This window comes from Leptodactylus fuscus, chromosome 7 (assembly GCF_031893055.1).
Source record: "Leptodactylus fuscus isolate aLepFus1 chromosome 7, aLepFus1.hap2, whole genome shotgun sequence".
In the NCBI taxonomy this organism is placed as follows: Eukaryota; Metazoa; Chordata; class Amphibia; order Anura; family Leptodactylidae; genus Leptodactylus; species Leptodactylus fuscus.
The window spans coordinates 133,788,512-133,808,136 of record NC_134271.1 but is presented as its reverse complement, the minus strand read 5'-3'; the positions used below and the strand labels follow the sequence as shown (position 1 = coordinate 133,808,136).

The window sequence follows — 19,625 nt, the reverse complement described above, 5'->3', positions numbered from 1 at the left end:
CATGGTGGAGGGAGCCTCTAAACAGCCCAGTTTGGACCAATTCATGGTTGAGGGAGCCTCTAAAAACCCCAGTTTGGACCAATTCATGGTGGAGGGAGCCTCTAAACAGCCCAGTTTGGACCAATTCATGGTGGAGGGAGCCTGTAAACAGCCCAGTTTGGGCAAATTCATGGTGGAGGGAGCCTCTAACCAGCCCAGTTTGGACCAATTCATGGTGGAGGGAGCCTCTAAAAACCCCAGTTTGGACCAATTCATGGTGGAGGGAGCCTCTAAACAGCCCAGTTTGGACCAATTCATGGTGGAGGGAGCCTCTAAAAACCCCAGTTTGGACCAATTCATGGTGGAGGGAGCCTCTAAACAGCCCAGTTTGGACCAATTCATGGTGGAGGGAGCCTCTAACCAGCAGAGTTGGTTGAAATCAGGGTGGAGGGAGCCTCTAACCAGCAGAGTTGTGGGAAAGCAGGGTGGAGGGAGCCTCTAACCAGCAGAGTTGTGGGAAAGCAGGGTGGAGGGAGCCTCTAACCAGCAGAGTTGGGGGAAATCAGGGTGGAGGGAGCCTCTAACCAGCAGAGTTGGGGGAAATCATGTTGGAGGGAGCCTAGTATTAGCAGAATTGTGCAACGCTTATGGTGGATGAGTATGAGGATGCGGAGGAATTGGAGAGGTTGAGTACAGACATGGAGTTTCATGTTGGGGTGCTTTACACAGGTGGGCACAAAAATGAAGGCTCTATCCAGTGGTGGTTCATTTTTATCAAAGTGAGCCGGTCGGCACTCTCAGCTGACAGACGGGTGCGCTTGTCAGTGATGATGCCACCGGCTGCACTGAACACCCTCTCAGATAGGACGCTGGCGGCAGGACAGGACAGCACCTCCAAGGCATATAGGGCAAGTTCAAGCCACAGGTCCAACTTCGACACCCAATACGTGTAGGGCGCAGAGGGGTCGGAGAGGACAGGGCTGTGGTCGGAAAGGTATTCCCGCAACATGCGCCTATACTTCTCACGCCTGGTGACACTAGGACCCTCCGTGGCGGCACTTTGGCGAGGGGGTGCCATCAAGGTGTCCCAGACCTTAGACAGTGTGCCCCTCGTTTGTGTGGACCGGTGAGAACTTGGTTGCCTACTGGAGGAACTGCCCTCCCTGCCGCCAACGTCACATGCTGGAAACATCTCCATCATATTCTGCACCAATTGCCTGTGGCAAGCATTGATGCGATTGGCCCTCCCCTCTACCGGAATAAAAGACGAGATGTTGTTTTTATACCGGGGTCAAGGATAGCAAAGATCCAGTACTGGTTGTCCTCCATGATTTTGACAATACGCTTGTCGGTTGTAAAGCACCCCAACATGAACTCAGCCATGTCTGCCACAGTGTTAGTTGGCATGACTCCTCTGGCCCCACCGGAAAGTTCAATCTCCATTTCCTCCTCATCCTCCATGTCTACCCATCCGCGCTGCAACAATGGGACGATTCGAAGTTGCCCGGAAGCCTCCTGTATCACCATCACATCATCGGACAACTCTTCTTCCTCCTCCTCCTCCTCCATTAAACTCAGTGAAGCGGACAGATGTGTGGACCTACTCTCCAGCTGTGACGGATCGGATGCTATCCCTAACTCCTCTGTGTGATCTGAGTTATCCCTGATGTCAATCAGGGATTCTCTCAGAACACACAAGAGCGGGATTGTAAGGCTCACCATCGCATCCTCAGAGCTCACCCTCCTTGTGGACTCCTCAAACACCCGTAGGATGTCACAAAGGTCTCTCATCCATGGCCACTCATGGATGTGAAACTGAGGCAGCTGACTTTGTGGCACCCTAGGGTTTTGTAGCTGGTATTCCATCAGAGGTCTCTGCTGCTCAACCACTCTATTCAACATCTGAAACGTTGAGTTCCAGCGTGTGGGGACGTCGCACAAAAGCCTGTGTTGTGGCACATGCAGGCGTTGCTGGAGAGATTTTAAGCTAGCAGCGGCTACTGTCGACTTGCGAAAGTGGGCGCACATGCGCCGCACTTTCACCAGTAGCTCTGGAACATTGGGGTAGCTCTTTAGGAAACGTTGCACCACTAGGTTGAAGACGTGGGCCAGGCATGGAACATGTTGGAGTCCGGCAAGCTCCAGAGCTGCTACCAGGTTTCCGGCCGTTATCACAAACGACCATGCCTGGGCCCAGGTGCAGCGGCTCAAACCATATTGCCGTCTCATCGAGGAGGGCATCCCTCACCTCGGAGGCAGTGTGCTTGTCCACGCGTCGGTGGTCAAGTGGACTTTTGTGCAAAGCGCGGAACTAAGGGCCCACCTGATGTTGAGTGACACGTGCTGGTGCAAGGCGGGGACGGCACACCGGGAGAAGTAGTGACGGCTAGGGACGGCATAGCAAGGTGCCGCAGTTGCCATCAGGTCCAGGAAGGCGGGAGTTTCAACAAGCCGGAACGCCAACATCTCCTGGGCCAGCAGTTTAGCGATGTTGGCGTTCAAGGCTTGCGCGTGTGGGTGGTTAGCAGTGTATTTCTGCCGCCGCTCCAATGTCTGAGAGATGGTGGGTTGTTGTAAAGAAGCGCCTGATGGTGCCTTTGATGGTGCAGGAGAAGGAGATAAGACAGGAACAGGGGAGGATGAGGGAGAAGTCAACAAAGTGGCGGAGGCAGATGAAGTGGTGTCCTGGCTCGTCCTCTGGAGTGCATCGCCAGCACAGTCAGCAGTGGCAGTGGCAGAGGCAGTGGCAGTGGCGTGAACGGCAGGCGGCCTTTGTCCTGCCGTTGCTGCCTGCCACTGATTCCAGTGCTTGGATTCCAAATGACGGCGCATTGAAGTGGTGGACAGGTTGCTCTTCTCAGAGCCCCTAATCAATTTCGAGAGGCAAATTGTGCAGACAACACTATATCTGTCCTCGGCGCATTCCTTGAAAAAACTCCACACCTTCGAGAAACGTGCCCTCGAGGTGGGAGTTTTTCGGGGCTGGGTACGAACTGGAACATCTTGGGAGATTCCGGGTGTGGCCTGGCTTCGCCTAAGCTGCTGACCTCTGCCTCTAGCTACCCTTTTTGGTGCTGCACCTGCCTCAACATCCACACTACTTTCCCCGCTTGACATCCCCCCTGTCCAGGTCGGGTCAGTGTCCTCATCATCCACCACTTCCTCTTCCAACTCCTGTCTCATCTCCTCCTCCCGCACAATGCGCCGGTCAACTGGATGCCCTGACGGCAACTGCGTCACATCATCGTCGATGAGGGTGGGTTGCTGGTCATCCACCACCAAATCGAACGGAGATGGAGGAGACTCTAGTGTTTGAGCATCTGGACACAGATGCTCCTCTGTTAGGTTCGTGGAATCGTGACGTGGAGAGGCAGGTTGAGGGACAATGAAAGGAGCGGAGAACAGCTCTGGGGAGCAGGGACAGTTGGGGTTATTGTTCTGTGAAGCTTGGGAATTTTGGGAGGAAGGAGGACAAGACTGTTGGGTAATAGGAGGAGAGGAGGCAGAGTCTGACTGGCTATTGGACAATGTGCTGTAAGCGTTCTCTGACAGCCATTGCAAGACCTGTTCCTGGTTCTCGGGCCTACTAAGGTTTGTACCCTGCAGTTTAGTTAATGTGGCAAGCAACCCTGGCACTGTGGAGTGGCGCAATGCTTGCTGCCCCACAGGAGTAGGCACGGGACGCCCTGTGGCTTCACTGCTACCTTGCTCCCCAGAACCATTCCCCCGACCTCGCCCACGGCCTCGTCCACGTCCCTTTCCGGGAGCCTTGCGCATTTTGAATTCCCAGTTAGAAATTGGCACTATATACCAGTAGCAAAAATTGTGGGTGCACGTAACCCCAATATATTCTTTGAATTCCCAGTCAGACAATGGCACTATATACCAGTAGCAAGAAATGAGGGTATTTATAACCCCAATATATTCTTTGAATTCCCAGTCAGACAATGGCACTATATACCAGTAGCAAGAAATGAGGGTATTTGTAACCCCAATATATTCTTTGAATTCCCAGTCAGACAATGGCACTATATACCAGTAGCAAAAATTGTGGGTGCACGTAACCCCAATATATTCTTTGAATTACCAGTCAGAAACTGGCACTATATGGCAGTAGCAAGAAATGAGGGTATTTGTAACCCCAATATATTCTTTGAATTCCCAGTCAGACAATGGCACTATATACCAGTAGCAAGAAATGAGGGTATTTATAACCCCAATATATTCTTTGAATTCCCAGTCAGACAATGGCACTATATACCAGTAGCAAGAAATGAGGGTATTTATAACCCCAATATATTCTTTGAATTACCAGTCAGAAACTGGCACTATATGGCAGTAGCAAGAAAACAGGGTATTTGTAACCCCAATATATTCTTTGAATTCCCAGTCAGACAATGGCACTATATACCAGTAGCAAGAAATGAGGGTATTTGTAACCCCAATATATTCTTTGAATTCCCAGTCAGACAATGGCACTATATACCAGTAGCAAAAATTGTGGGTGCACGTAACCCCAATATATTCTTTGAATTACCAGTCAGAAACTGGCACTATATGGCAGTAGCAAGAAATGAGGGTATTTATAACCCCAATATATTCTTTGAATTCCCAGTCAGACAATGGCACTATATACCAGTAGCAAGAAATGAGGGTATTTGTAACCCCAATATATTCTTTGAATTCCCAGTCAGACAATGGCACTATATACCAGTAGCAAAAATTGTGGGTGCACGTAACCCCAATATATTCTTTGAATTACCAGTCAGAAACTGGCACTATATGGCAGTAGCAAGAAATGAGGGTATTTGTAACCCCAATATATTCTTTGAATTCCCAGTCAGACAATGGCACTATATACCAGTAGCAAAAATTGTGGGTGCACGTAACCCCAATATATTCTTTGAATTACCAGTCAGAAACTGGCACTATATGGCAGTAGCAAGAAATGAGGGTATTTGTAACCCCAATATATTCTTTGAATTCCCAGTCAGACAATGGCACTATATACCAGTAGCAAGAAATGAGGGTATTTATAACCCCAATATATTCTTTGAATTCCCAGTCAGACAATGGCACTATATGGCAGTAGCAAGAAATGAGGGTATTTATAACCCCAATATATTCTTTGAATTACCAGTCAGAAACTGGCACTATATGGCAGTAGCAAGAAAACAGGGTATTTGTAACCCCAATATATTCTTTGAATTCCCAGTCAGACAATGGCACTATATACCAGTAGCAAGAAATGAGGGTATTTATAACCCCAATATATTCTTTGAATTCCCAGTCAGACAATGGCACTATATACCAGTAGCAAAAATTGTGGGTGCACGTAACCCCAATATATTCTTTGAATTACCAGTCAGAAACTGGCACTATATGGCAGTAGCAAGAAATGAGGGTATTTATAACCCCAATATATTCTTTGAATTCCCAGTCAGACAATGGCACTATATACCAGTAGCAAAAATTGTGGGTGCACGTAACCCCAATATATTCTTTGAATTCCCAGTCAGACAATGGCACTATATACCAGTAGCAAGAAATGAGGGTATTTGTAACCCCAATATATTCTTTGAATTCCCAGTCAGACAATGGCATTATATACCAGTAGCAAAAATTGTGGGTGCACATAACCCCAATATATTCTTTGAATTCCCAGTGAGACAATGGCACTGTATAGCAGTAGCAAAAATTGTGGGTGCACGTAACCCCCATATATTCTTTGAATTCCCAGTCAGACAATGGCACTATATACCAGTAGCAAAAATTGTGGGTGCACGTAACCCCAATATATTCTTTGAATTCCCAGTGAGACAATGGCACTGTATAGCAGTAGCAAAAATTCTGGGTGCACGTAACCCCCATATATTCTTTGAATTCCCAGTCAGACAATGGCACTGTATACCAGTAGCAAAAATTGTGGGTGCACATAACCCCAATATATTCTTTGAATTCCCAGTGAGACAATGGCACTGTATAGCAGTAGCAAAAATTGTGGGTGCACATAACCCCCATATATTCTTTGATTTCCCAGTCAGACAATGGCACTATATACCAGTAGAAAAAATTGTGGGTGCACGTAACCCCAATATATATTTTTTGAATTCCCAGTCAGACAATGGCACTATATAGCAGTAGCAAAAATAGTGGGTGTATATAGCCCCAATTCTATTGCTAGGGGACTTGCAGGGTATTTCTGAGGTGAAGGTGGGGGGGCACACCGTTGGAACGGGAATTTGGGGTGTATATATGGTGTATACGGGAATACACTGTCAGTGTGTTCCATTCAGGATCCTGGGAAAGCTGGGTTGCGGCGAATGAGCCCGTCAGTGCCACGTTACACTGACAAGCTTCTCCCTGGAATTGAAGTTATATGTAAGCCCAATATATTCTTTGAATTCCCAGTCAGACAATGGCACTATATACAAGTAGCAAAAATTGTGGGTGCACGTAACCCCCATATATTCTTTGAATTCCCAGTGAGACAATGGCACTATATAGCAGTAGCAAAAATTGTGGGTGCACGTAACCCCAATATATTCTTTGAATTACCAGTCAGAAACTGGCACTATATAGCAGTAGCAAAAATTGTGGGTGCACATAACCCCAATATATTCTTTGAATTCCCAGTGAGACAATGGCACTATATACCAGTAGCAAAAATTGTGGGTGCATGTAACCCCAATATATTCTTTGAATTACCAGTCAGAAACTGGCACTATATAGCAGTAGCAAAAATTGTGGGTGCACATAACCCCAATATATTCTTTGAATTCCCAGTGAGACAATGGCACTATATACCAGTAGCAAAAATTGTGGGTGCACGTAACCCCAATATATTCTTTGAATTCCCAGTCAGACAATGGCACTATATACCAGTAGCAAAAATTGTGGGTGCACGTAACCCCCATATATTCTTTGAATGCCCAGTGAGACAATGGCACTATATACCAGTAGCAAAAATTGTGGGTGCACGTAACCCCAATATATTCTTTGAATTCCCAGTCAGACAATGGCACTATATACCAGTAGCAAAAATAGTGGGTGTATATAGCCCCAATTCTATTGCTAGGGGACTTGCAGGGTATTTCTGAGGTGAAGGTGGGGGGGCACACCGTTGGAACGGGGATTTGGGGTGTATATATGGGGTATACGGGAATACACTGTCAGTGTGTTCCATTCAGGATCCTGGGAAAGCTGGGTTGCGGCGATTGAGCCCGTCAGTGCCACGTTACACTGACAAGCTTCTCCCTGGAATTGAAGTTATATGTAAGCCCAATATATTCTTTGAATTCCCAGTGAGACAATGGCACTATATGGCAGTAGCAAAAATAGTGGGTGTATATAGCCCCAATTCTATTGCTAGGGGACTTGCAGGGTATTTCTGGGGTGAAGGTGGGGGGGCACACCGTTGGAACGGGTATCGGGGGTATATATCGGGTATACGGGAATACACTGTCAGTGTATTCCATTCAGGATCCGCGGAAAGCTGGGTTGCGGCGATTGAGCCCGTCAGTGCCAGGTTACACTGACAAGCTTCTCCCTGGAATTTAGCTCTTACAAGAGCTGTTGGTTGTCTTCTCCTTCCTATCCTAGCCTGTCCCTGCCTACCCAGAATCTAAGCCCTAGCTAACTGGACGGAAACCTCCGTCCCCGGTGAATTGCAAGCTCAGAATGACGCGAACCTGGGCGGCGCTGTTCTTTTAAATTAGAGGTCACATGTTTTCGGCAGCCAATGGGTTTTGCCTACTTTTTTCAACGTCACCGGTGTCGTAGTTCCTGTCCCACCTACCCTGCGCTCTTATTGGAGCAAAAAAGGCGCCAGGGAAGGTGGGAGGGGAATCGAGTAATGGCGCACTTTACCACGCGGTGTTCGATTCGATTCGAACATGCCGAACAGCCTAATATTCGATCGAACATGAGTTCGATAGAACACTGTTCGCTCATCTCTATTGCCTACCCCTGAAACGAGCATTTTCCCCCTATAGACTATAATAGGGTTCGATATATAACGAATATCGAACCTCGGACATTTTACTGTTCGCTCATCTCTAATTATTTACACTTTTCTGGGAAAAATAAATATTATTATATTGGCTAGAAAACTTTTTTCAAGTATCTTGTTTTTCTTTGTTTTTAATTCTTCTAGCTTTTACTTCTGCAGCCTACGCATTTTATTTATTTATTTTGTTTCAAATTTCTTATAAACACTAAAAGCTAAATTCCTATCCGTTTCGTAAGGCCCTATTCACATTTGCATTCAGGTTTCCATTCAGGGAGTACACCTAGCCAGTTTGGTCCACCTAGGCATTATGACATCACCATCAGCATTGACCACCCTCTTAGCCATTAACCTTAAGGCTCCGTTCCCACGGAGTAACGCGCCGCTCATTCTGACACATAAACACTTGTCAGAGCACGGTGCTTCAAAACAGATCCCATTGACTTCAATGGGTGCCGTCTTACGCGCGCTATACATTGAAATCAACGGGTTAAAAAGTCTCCCGTTGATTTCAATGTGTAGCATACGTAAGACAGCACCCATTGAAGTCAATGGGATATGTTTTGAAGCGCTCACACTCTGACACGTGTTTATGCAGTGTGTTACTCCGTGGGAACGGAGCCTAAGACTAGACAGACAAATCACCCATGGCGAACTTTGCCAATTCCTACCACTTTTACTGGCCCTGAATTTTATAGGGGCAAGGTTACCTGGATTAAACAAACACTCTAGGTATGACTATAAGGGTAAGTTCAGACTGAGTTTTTTGGACTGGAACCTGAGGTTGAGGCTGCTTCAGGATCCGGTCCAAAAACTGGATAGCTGCGACTGAAACCCGGTGCACTGCATCAGCATCTATCCGCGTACTCCTCTCCGGATTAGGCTCAATGAATGGGCCTAGTTCGGAGGAGGGAGTGTATTCAGGCTGAATCACGAGGTGAAATAGCCAACCAACATCCTCTGACACCTGGCAGAGATAGCTTTCCCAAAGAAATAATTGTGACAAAATATCCTAACATTAAGGCTGAGTGCATGCTAACAGTTGGAGAAAGACAGTGGAATCCACTAAATGGTATGGCTGGATTTCTTTGGGAGCTGCTTGTATCTTCTGCATTTGTTTACATGGTTAGTTTCCTGCTCTCTTATCCTACAACTACCATGATGCATTGCTGTTCACTCAGATTTCCCTTTCACTCACTCCCACTCCCTCTCTCACACCCCTCCCTGTTTTCCTAGCTAGCCCATGGGACTACTAGCCCTACCTACCTAGCTAACTCAGCCCACTCCCCCCACCCCATCATAATTACATGTCTTCCTGTTTAGGAAATCACTTTCTTCTATCTCACTGGTTCCTTCTCCTGGGGTCTTCTACTGTGCCTGCACAATAGAGCCAGATTTCCGGCTCTATTGCACATGCATGGGAGGCAGGCTCCTTCTGCAGGACTCAGAGGCACGGGCAGAAAAGAAGGAAGTGACATTTAGTGCCCAGAAGAATGAAAATATGAAGACTGTTCAGTATGATGGGATGGGGGGGGTAGTATTGTTGATGTTCCGATTGAGGAAATGAAACCACCACCACCACCACCACCACCACCAGAATATCAGATAGTGTGTCCTGAGCGTTCACATGATCTGAACAAATATACACTTTCTGTAAAGTAAATAAATTAGTAGTTAGGTGAGGGGAAGGTATTTTGCTTAGCATTTAATTTAGTATTTTATCACTTTAGATAATAGTAGCGTGAACCCCCCCCCCCTAAATTAATTTCCCAAATAAAACAGATGATTTATTCCTCCACATAGAATTTTCACAATCTTTTAACTGCTAAGAATTATAGTAGCTAAGGAAAAATAGAGGAGGTAAAATTATTGTGAACTTCGTTTACTAGCGTTGATTGGCCGAATGCTATACAGTTGGCCGATCAACGCTGGTTCTTCTCCTACCTTTAGAAGTCTTTTCCGTGCAGCGTCCCTGCGGCGTCTTCCGGCTCTGAATTCACTCTGCCAGGCATCGGGCCTGGGCAGAGCCAACTGCGCATGCCCGCACTACAAGAAAATGGCCGCTTTCACTGTAAGCGTCCGTTTTCTTGTAGTGCGGGCATGCGCAGTCAGCTCTGCCCAGGCCCGATACCTAGCAGAGTGAATTCATTGCCGGATGACGACGCGGGGACGCTGCGCAGAGAAGACTTCTCGGAAAATCCAGCCCGACCCTCACTCGTGGACTTGGTAAGTATAATTTGATCGAATATTGCCTACCCCTGAAACGAGCATTTTTCCCCCATAGAGTATAATAGGATTCGATATTCGATTCGAGTAGTCAAATATTGAGGGGCTACTCGAAACGAATATCAAATATCGAGTATTTAACTACTCGCTCATCTCTAATTATTATACAAAATAAAAAGACGCAAAATATAAAAGCCCATTTCTACAATTCTTACACAGTTGTGTTCTTTTATAAGAGGGTTTTACAACAAAAGCAAGTTATTCCCTATCCAGTTATCCCCATTTCCTTGATCAGTGGGGGTCTGCATGGTCAGACGCCATTGATTTTCAAGATATCCCCTAGCCTATGGCTAGAGTATAACTTGCTTTCATGGAAAAACCCCTTTAATTTTCCTCTTACTCCAGTACCTAATATGTGAGGCACCAGATGACTGGCTTTTAAAGAAGAAAAAAAAAAAAAAAAGATTAAGTGTTTTTCTGTCAGAAGATGACAAAGTGTAAGGCATAAGTGGCTCTGGTCACAGATTTATTTTAGGTCAAGCACGGTTGGTGCGAACCACAACTTAAATTGGCTTAAACCATAGTGCGTAACATGGTCAGGGTTACTATGAAACAATTTATAAGACATAGTGTAGAATACTCTTAGGCTCCTAGGAACCTATCTATAAAACATAGTGTAGAATACTGTCAGGACTCCTAGGAACCTATCTATAAAACATAGTGTAGAATACTGTCAGGGCTCCCAGGAACCTATCTATAAAATATAGCGTAGAATACTGTCAGGGCTCCTAGGAACCTATCTATAAAATATAGCATAGAATACTGTCAGGGCTCCTAGGAACCTATCTATAAAGCATAGTGTATAACACTGTCAGGGCTCCTAGGAACCTATTTATAAAACATAGTGTAGAACACTGTCAGGGCTCCTAGGAACCCATCTATAAAACATAGTGTATAACACTGTCAGGGCTCCTAGGAATCTATCTATAAAACATAGTGTAGAATACTGTCAGGGCTCCTAGGAACCTATCTATAAAATTTAGTGTATGACACTGTCAGGGCTCCTAGGAATCTATCTATAAAACATAGTGTAGAATACTGTCAGGGCTCCTAGGAACCTATCTATAAAACATAGTGTAGAACACTCTTAGAGCTCCTAAGAACCTATCTATAAAACATAGCGTAGAACACTGTCAGGGCTCCTAGGAACCTATCTATAAAATATAGTGTAGAATACTCTTAGGGCTCCTAGGAACCTATCTATAAAACATAGAGTATAACACTGTCAGGACTCCTAGGAACCTATCTATAAAACATAATGTAGAACACTCTTAGGGCTCCTAGGATCCTATGTATAAAACATAGTGTAAGATCACTGCAATACATGTGACAGTGGCCATTTTAGTTGATCTAAAAAATATCTGCTTTTTCAAGTTTAGTTAAAAACCAAATAAATTGGAATATTTAGGTCAAACCCAACTCGTGACAAATTGGTTTGCCCATCTCAAGTGAACACCCAGTTGTATTGTATATTACATGCTTTCAAATGTTTTGTTGGTATAGTGCAATATTGCACTCATTTATTTAATAAGAATTTGGATTAATTAAAAGGGGTTGTCCAAGTTATTAATATATAAATGTAAGAAAAAAAATAATTAATTATTTGTTCTCCTGGGTGTCGAACTTTTTGGACATGCCTTAAACATGTGACTTCTGCAACCAATTCATGTCCTCAATAGTATGCAGTATGTATGCTAAATATCTACATTGTATTACTACAGGAATAGAGGAGAGAGTGAGGCTGGTGGGTGGAGAGGATCACTGTGCAGGAAGACTGGAGATTCTCACACATAATAATACATGGAGCAGAGCTGTCACTGACCAATGGAGCAGGAATGGGGCTCAGGTTGTGTGCAGAGAATTACATTGTGGTCATGTAGTTGGTACATTTATTATCACAGCCCTGACAACAAGCAATGGTCATGTGTATCTCAGAGGGAATTGTCAGGGGAATGAGACCCGACTGAGAGAATGCAATGTTACTGAATCACCTGATGTAAGGACATGGAGTGGCCAGGTGAAGAATTTTGAAGTCATCTGCTCAGGTATGGTTATAGTACATTAGCTCCAAAAGTTTGTGAGTTTGGATGTTTGTGTGCTTGTGTGTTTGGATGTTTGTTCCTCAATCACGGAAAAACCGCTCAACCGATTTGGCTGAAATTTTCCACAAACATAGTTAATACGCCCGATTAAACAATAGGCTACTTTTCGTCACAATAGCGCACATATGTTTGTGCCAGGACCCCCACAAAACCCAAACTCACACCACCATCTCTGCAATCTCACACACTTTGGACCATAGCAAGCCACAAAATTCATATTGCCCTCTACAGCCTCGCCCCTAACCCCACACAATCACATGTACATATACTTTACCACTTTGCCCCTCACCTTAACGATACTCCAGGAGGCTCTCTTTAACGCTCCGGAGCAGCCATGTTTGCCGACCCCCACCGCTCTGACAATCCGCGACACCGCCCACCCATGTCAATACCCCTAGGAGGTCTAATAAATGCAAAAAAAAGTTTAAAAAAAAAGTAAAAAAAATATAAAAACAAATAAAAAGGATTAAAAATTCAAATCACCCCCCTTTCCCTAGAACACATATAAAAGTAGTTAAAAACTGTGAAACACATACATGTTAGGTATCCCCGCGTCCGAAATCTCCCGCTCTACAAAGCTATACAAATATTTTTCCTGTTCGGTAAACGCCGTAGCGGGAAAAATGGTCAAAAGTGCCAAACCGACGTCTTTTCACTGTTTTGATTCTGATAAAAATTTGAATAAAAAGTGATCAAAGCAATAACATTTCCCGAAAATGGTAGAACTACAAAGTACACCCAGCCCTGCAAAAAAAGACACCCTATACATCCCCGTACACGCACGTATAAAAAAAAGTTACATCTGTTGGAATATGGCGACTTTTAAAAAAAAAATAATTTTAACACAGTTTTGGATTTTTTTAAGGGGTCAAAATGTAAATAAAACCATATAAATTTGGTATCCCCAGCATCGTAACGAAACACAGAATACCGGGGACATGTCATTTTGGTTGCACAGTGAACGCCGTTAAACCAAAGCCCGTAAGAAAGTCGCAGAAATGCATTTTTTCTTCAAATCCACCCCATTCTGAATTTTTCCCCTGCTTCCCAGTACATTATATAAAATAAATAATGGTGGCATCATGAAGAAAAATTTGTCCCAGGAAAAATTAAGACCTCATATGACTCTGGGAGCGGAGAAATAACAAAGTTATGGGGTTTAGAAGGAGGGGAGTCAAAAACGAAAAACCAAAATCAAAAAATGCCATCGGCGGGAAAGGGTTATCTTCAAATACTTCTGTCCCAAAGTCACTATGTAAAGTTTCTCACAACACCGTATATATAGCAGCTCAAATACAAATTAACTTCAACATAAAAGTCTCACGTATTCTCTGAATTACAGCAAAAACAAGATACAAAGTTCCATTTCATATCCCATACCTTATACACACTACGAAAACCTTACCCACGTCTGTATATACCCACTTCTACAATCACCACAGACGAAGTCGCGGGTACCAGCTAGTTGTATATATAACGTTCGGTAAGATATACAGAGAAGTTGCTATTATATGTGTTTCTTCTAATACAGAAAGTAAACAGCTGAGACTGGTAAATGGCCGCAACCGATGTGCCGGCAGAGTGGAGATTTATTATGATGGAAGATGGGGGACCATCTGTGATGACTCCTGGGATAAAGCAGATGCAGATGTGGTGTGTAAGCAGCTGGGTTGTGGTTATGCTGTCAATGCTACAACTGAAGCCTATTATGGGAGAGGAACTGGAGACATCTGGCTGGATGATGTACAATGTGTAGGGAATGAGACGCACATCTGGGACTGTCCTACTAAGCAGTATGGTGAACATAACTGTGCTCATAAAGAAGACGCCGGTGTGATCTGCTCAGGTGAGATTTTTATAATGTTTAAAGGGGTTCTCTCATATCAAATTTTTTCTTTAGGTCATATTTGGACATGTTGACATCTGTAAATTAGAATAGAAAGTGTGGCTTCCACGTTGGTAGATCTGACCCTTTTACACATTACACAGTTAAATGGTTGGGAAGTTAAAGTAAGTTCCATGGGATTTGATCACTATAGTCTAGGGCAGAGGTTCCCATATTTTTTTTCTTGTAGACCACTTTCAAAATTTTACTGGTTTCCGTGGACCCTCTGCTGCTACATTTCTACCATATTCCCAAAACTTGTCCCGTCGAGTCTCCCGTGGACCCCTGGGGGTCCACCTGGGCCACTTTGGGAATCACTGGTCTAAAGTTCCTCAAGTTAACTCCTTAAGGACCGGGCCTCATTTTTCAAAATTGACATGTGTTGCTTTATATCGCAATAACTTTGAGACACTTTAACTTACCCAAGTGATTTTGAGATTGTTTTTTCGTGCCACATTGTGCTTCCTGTTAGTGGTAATTTTATGCGTTTATTTATTTTTAAAAAAAGGAAGTTTGATGGAAATTTGGAAAAATGTGCAGTTTTCAAAATGTAAGATGATCTGCTTTATAGTCATACCACCCAAATACATTAATAAATATTATCTACCATATCTCTGCTTTATATTGACATCACCTTTTAATCATCCTTTCATTTATTTTGGACATTAGAAGGTTTACAGCGATTTTTACAGAGTTACAAACAAATTTCTCAAAACCCATTTGTTAGGGACGACTTCAGTTCTGAAGAGAACTTTAAAGATCAATATATTAGAACCCCCCATAAACCACCCCATTTTGAAAACTGCAGCCCTCAAATAATTCAAAACAGCATTTGAAAAGTTTTTTTTAACCCTTTAAACATTTCACGGGAATTAAAACAATATGAAGATGAAATTTACAAAGAAGTTATTGATGTGGGCATAAACTGCTGCTGGGGCACACAGCAGGGCTCAGAAGGTAAGGAGTAGCATTGTTTTTTTTAGCTTTTGGAGTATAGATTTAGAAGAATTTTCTGGACATCATTTTGTTTTTGCAGAACCCTGGAGGTGCCAGTAAATTGGAAGAAGTGACCCCATTTTGTAGTGCAATTTTAGGGTCTCTGCAAAAGATACATGTCCCAAAACCAGCAATCTAAATTAGAGGTTTAAAAGCCACATATAGCAGCTTGCAAACGTATTCATATTCCTTGATTTTTTTCACTTTTTGTCACCTCTCTCCCCCAAACTTAAATGTTTTTTTATTGAGATTTTAACTGACTGACCAACACAAAGTAGCAGATAATTGTGAAGAGGTTTTCAAAATTTAAATCAAATTAAAATCTGAAAAGTGTGATGTGTAAAAGTATTCACATATCCCCCCCCCCCATCCCAATATCAATAATTTGTTCTCAGGTTCCTGTCATATACAATCTAAAAGCAGCTAAAAATAAACTGTGTTCCTTGCTGAAGGGTTTGACCAAAACCATGGTAAAAAGGTCTGGCTGCTGAAGGGTTTGAGTATTGGGTGTGGCTCTACTCCACTCAGCCACTTCAGGTTTTGGCATGTGTGGGGTTAAACCCTTGGTATCCTGAAGTGTATAAAAGGGCAGTCATCCCACAGGTATATATCGCTGTCTCTGCTCCTGGGAAACCACTTGTGAGTAATACTGCTGTATTTTGTGTTTAGGGAGCTGTGCAGAAGGCCCAGCTCTCTTTAATTGGGATACCTATGTTGAAGGTAGAAGCCGGACGGCTAGGATCTTGTTTTGTATTATTGTTTTGTTTTTCCTGCACCACTTCTAATAAAACTGCGGCCAGTTGCACCATACTTGGCTGTACTGGACTTTCATTTTTGTGCCAAAAAGTGCTCGTCTATCTGAGGAGACGAGAATCCCTGAGCTAATCCCGTTACAATATATATATATATATATATATATATATATATATAATATTATAGGTAGCTCGATAGCAGCAGTGGTTCAAACCCTACCAGTCAGACACAGGGATACAAATCTTGCAGCAAAGTGGTTTAGGATCTGCCCTTAAGTGCAGGCTCAGAAGGCTTTTACAACCCAATAACGAGCCTAAGATCCACACCTGGGGATGAGGCCTACTACAGACCCACACTGGACCACACATAAGTCAGGAATCTAGGGCTGATATAGCATGATTACAGCACTTTTTCTTTCACCTTCTCACAATGGGAGCTGTGTGTGTAGAGAGAGAGAGAGAGAGAGAGAGAGAAGAGCAGGAGGCCTAGAACTGACCCCTGAGGAATCCCAACGGCAAGGGGAAGAGGGGAACTGAAAGTGCGATCTGAGAGATAAGAGGAGAACCAGAAGAGAGAGCAGTGTCCTTGAGGCCGACTGAGTGGAGCATAGTGAGGAGGAGTTGATGGTCAACAGTGTCAAATGCAGCAGAGAGGTCCAGATAAGAAGAGAGAAGTCGCCATTAGATTGAGCCATCAGGAGATCATTGGAGACTTTTGTGAGGGCTGTTTCAGTAGAGTGCAGAGTGCGGAAGCCATATTAATAAAGGCTCAAGAAGAGAGTTTTCAGAAAGATAGCAGATGAAACGAGAATAGACCAAGCTCTCCAAGATTTTGGAGATGAAGAGGAGGTTAGAGACCGGTTGATAGCAGCACATTACGAGTCAAGTAATGATTTCTGCAATAGTGGGGCTATGACAGCATGTTTAAAAGAGGATGGAAAAATTCCAGAAGATAGAGAGAGAGGTTAAATATTTTAGTAAGGCAAGTCATGATCGCAGGTGACAGAGATTGGAGAAGGTGTGAGGGGAAAGGGTTACTACTGCAGGTCGTAGGGCGAGATGAAGAAAGTAGTTAGGATACCTCCTCTTCTGTAATTGGTTCAAAGATGAGAATGGACAGTCTGAAGTGCGGTTGGTGATGGGATCAGTACTATGGTAGGTGTGGGAGTCAATGCCACCTCGGGATTGGGCAGTTGTTTCCTGACGAATCTTATCAATTTTTTTTTTTTTTTTTAATTCTTTATTTGGTCAATTTTTACGTTTTTACATTTTACATGCCAAAGATGAGAACAATAATAAAGGTAACCAAAAAGGTGTAGAGTTGGCAATTAACAACAAAAGAAGAACAGAACACAGCCTTCGTAAACAATAGACAATATACAAAATAAAGCACAATAAAGCATATATATAGTATATCAACAGCTACCTGCAAGAAGTTAAATCAAAGGGACATCCAAATGTCTATGCAGGATTCATTATATAGATATTGAGTAATAGATGAATCCAAATAACACTCAATCAATATAATTAGCGACAAATTAAGATTAAATACTAAGCAAGGACCCCTGGGGGATGTAAAATAGCTAGAAAGGTAGCAACTAGAGTAGAGTAGAAATAGAATAAAATAAAAGATAAAATAAAATCAAATAAAATAAGATAAAGGGTAAAGGGTAAGAAGGAGGGGGGGATTGGGGAGGGAAGGGAGGATCATAAAAGGAAAAAAAGGAATAAGAGGATAATCCAGAATTGATATCAACCATATAGGATTAATTGGCGCAGATAGTCTGGGCCATTAACAAATGAGGCCCATGGCTTCCAAATCTTGAGAAACTTAGCGTGAGATCTGGTAGTCCAACTCATGATTTCTTCAAATCTATAGATTTGAAAGGATTTTTCAAACCAGTGCCTAATTGGTGGTACGTCTTGTTGCAGCCAATATAGGGGTATCAAAGATTTCGCAGCTTCCAATAAAATCATAACTAGATCTTGTGAGGGGAAATTTATATGGTCAGGTGGTAGGGAGAGGAGGACCAGTTCTGGTGATAAGCGAGGACAAGAACCAACTATACGTTTGATATGTTTCTCAATCTGCAACCAATATGTATTAATCTTCTCACACGACCACCAGATATGAAGGTGTGTACCTGGTGAGGTACCACACCGCCAACACAAGTCATCATCCGACAGTTTCTGTCTATGAAGCCATACTGGAGACCTATGCCATCTTGATATTATCTTAAAATGAGTTTCTTGAAGTCGCACACATGGCAGTGGGCCTAGTGAGTTGGAGAGTATAAGCTTGGTGTCAGCTTCATCAAAAGTCCGATCTAACTCGCCTTCCCAAGCGACCAGATACTTAGGTTTCTCAAACGTTGGTGCATGTGTCAGGAATTTCCTACACTGGGATATTGATAAGGACGTTGAGTCTTTTTGGGTTAAAGCAGATTCGAAGGGAGTCAATTTCCTACAAGGTTCAAAGCTAGACAACAATTTTAGTAAGGAAGATCTAATTTGAGCGTGATGTAAAAAGTTGAGAGGGGTATCAGGAAGCAAGAGTTGCAATGCTGAGATTGCCAGGGGTTTACCTTCGCTATACATATCTGCAACAATAAAATCTGCTAACTTGCTCCAGATGCCAAGCTCTCTACCATCAAAGTGTGGAAGTATTTGCGGAATGAGGCATGCCGGCATAACCGGCGAGACCATTGGGGACAACATATCATGAGCTCCCCTCCAAGTCAAGAGAATCCCAGAGAGCAACGTGTCTCGCGACATTGGGTGTGAGATAGCAAATCTTGGAAACCAGAGAAGCTGATCTAAGTCTGGGCCAAAATGTAAGGTCATTAGCATAGGTAGCATTTGAGTCTTCTTAGATGATATGTAACTACACCATCGAGACAACTGGACAGCATTATAATATGATTCAACATCAGGGAGGCCCAAACCCCCCTCCGACCTTCTTTTAGCCAAAGTTTGGTAAGCTATCCTAGGGCGCTTACCCTTCCACAAGAAGGATGAAAAAGTACGCTTAACATTAGTAAAGAAGGAAGAGGGCAATGCAATTGGCAACATCTGGAATAAATATGTTATTTTTGGCAGAATATACATTTGAAGCAAATTTTTCCTGCCTAGCCAGGAAAGGTATGGCAAATCATATTTGGATAACAGCTGTTTGACAGAGTGCAGCAGAGGTTCGTAATTCAGGTCATATATCCTATCTAAATTAGACGGGAGTTGTATCCCAAGGTATTTCAGAGAAGTATCTTTCCAAGAGAATGGGAGAGACTTTTGCAGGCATTGTTGGAGATCCATTGGAACAGAAATATTCAAAATTTCTGATTTGCCTGCATTAATTTTGTAATTTGAAATTATACTAAATTCGGCTATCAGATCCATTAATGATGGTAATCCTTTTTCTGGGTTCGTAAGTAAGAACAATACGTCATCTGCAAACGCTACTGAATGTAGAACAGACGAATTAATTGGGAAACCGTTTATGTCAGGGTGTTGTCTCACTTTCTGTAATAATGTCTCCAACACCAAGACAAAAAGGGTGGGAGATAGTGGACAGCCCTGCCTCGTACCATTGGAAATTTTAAAGTAATCGGAAAGTACTC

The 19,625-nt window shown here is 43.4% G+C and overlaps 1 protein-coding gene across 1 annotated transcript in view; it reads left to right on the top strand.

Annotated features, from left to right (window-relative positions):
- The window catches only part of LOC142214524 (scavenger receptor cysteine-rich type 1 protein M130-like), a 134,943-nt gene that overhangs the window by 79,122 nt on the left and 36,196 nt on the right, over positions 1–19,625 (top strand). The window contains exons 7-8 of the mRNA XM_075283473.1: positions 11,995–12,318; positions 13,907–14,221. Coding sequence (XP_075139574.1) covers positions 11,995–12,318; positions 13,907–14,221 — 639 coding nt within the window. The remainder of the gene's footprint in view (positions 1–11,994; positions 12,319–13,906; positions 14,222–19,625) is intronic.